Raw genomic sequence first — 994 nt, 5'->3', positions numbered from 1 at the left:
CCTCACTCACTCAATTCACAGTAAAAGGTTTTTCTGTTAAAAAAAGAGAAGACAGAAAGTTGCTGGTACATGGAACCACAGAATCTGCTACACACAGGGTATGAGATTTGGGGAAAATCTTGGTGCATCATGTAAATCTCTGACATCCTGGCAGGGCTGTGAAGACCAAGGTAGGGTGTTATTTATCTGCATACTTCAAACCATTTGTGCCGCATGGAAAGAAAAATACTTACTTTGGGACAAGAGGTTTTGTTGTTGGTTGGCAGAAACTATGGGTTTTTGAAGCTGCTATAAGAGGCGTTACCCTAAAAGTGAAAAATAATTAAATGTGAAAGTTTAAAATTCAGAAACCTGTTTTAACACCCCTAGAGTGTTAAAGTCCCATAGTGAGTGAACCTCAGTTCTGAACCAAAAATTGGAATAAGAGGGTAAGTAAAAAAATATTGCTACAAAATCATCAAACACTATTAAACAAGAATATAAAAATGTGAAGCAATGTTTCTCAACATAACCTCCATCTAGGTCTACACACTTCTGAAGGTGGTGGTTCCATCTCTCTAGGATAAGCACTGGACTGCTAACCACAGGGTCAGAGGTCAAGCCTACCAGCCACTTCTCAGAAACCCTATGCAGGATTGCTATGAGTGGACGCCAACTTGAGGACACTTGACAACAACAACTGTTCCCTCAACTATTCTTAGCTTTTTCATTTACACCACGTCAAAACAGCAGTTTTGGCATCATCACAGGATTCAAATCATGTTCCTTTTCAATATTTTTTTAGGTCTGAGGAACAAAAAGAAATCTGAAGGGGCAAGATCAAGGCTGTAGGGTGGATGGGATAAAGTTTCCCAATGACACTGTCATGTGGAGAGTTACCCTTGAACAATGAACGGGGTGCATTGATTGTCGTGATGGGAAAAAATACCTTGGCATAACTTTCCTTGCCTTTTTCTCACCAATGTAGTTTTCCATTTTCTTTAATAAGCCCCTA

General features: G+C 39.5%; 1 protein-coding gene across 1 annotated transcript in view; it reads right to left on the bottom strand.

Moving 5' to 3' along the window:
- Window positions 1-994, bottom strand: part of ALS2CR12 (amyotrophic lateral sclerosis 2 (juvenile) chromosome region, candidate 12) — a 31963-nt gene that overhangs the window by 29312 nt on the left and 1657 nt on the right. Inside the window, exon 2 of the mRNA XM_006862033.1 lies at window positions 234-305. Within this exon, the coding sequence (XP_006862095.1) occupies window positions 234-305 (72 nt within the window). The remainder of the gene's footprint in view (window positions 1-233; window positions 306-994) is intronic.

This window comes from Chrysochloris asiatica, unplaced genomic scaffold (genome assembly GCF_000296735.1).
Source record: "Chrysochloris asiatica unplaced genomic scaffold, ChrAsi1.0 scaffold00045, whole genome shotgun sequence".
NCBI classification, from domain to species: domain Eukaryota; kingdom Metazoa; phylum Chordata; class Mammalia; order Afrosoricida; family Chrysochloridae; genus Chrysochloris; species Chrysochloris asiatica.
Note: the sequence above shows the minus strand (reverse complement) of the source record. Positions and strands in the feature narration are given on the sequence as shown.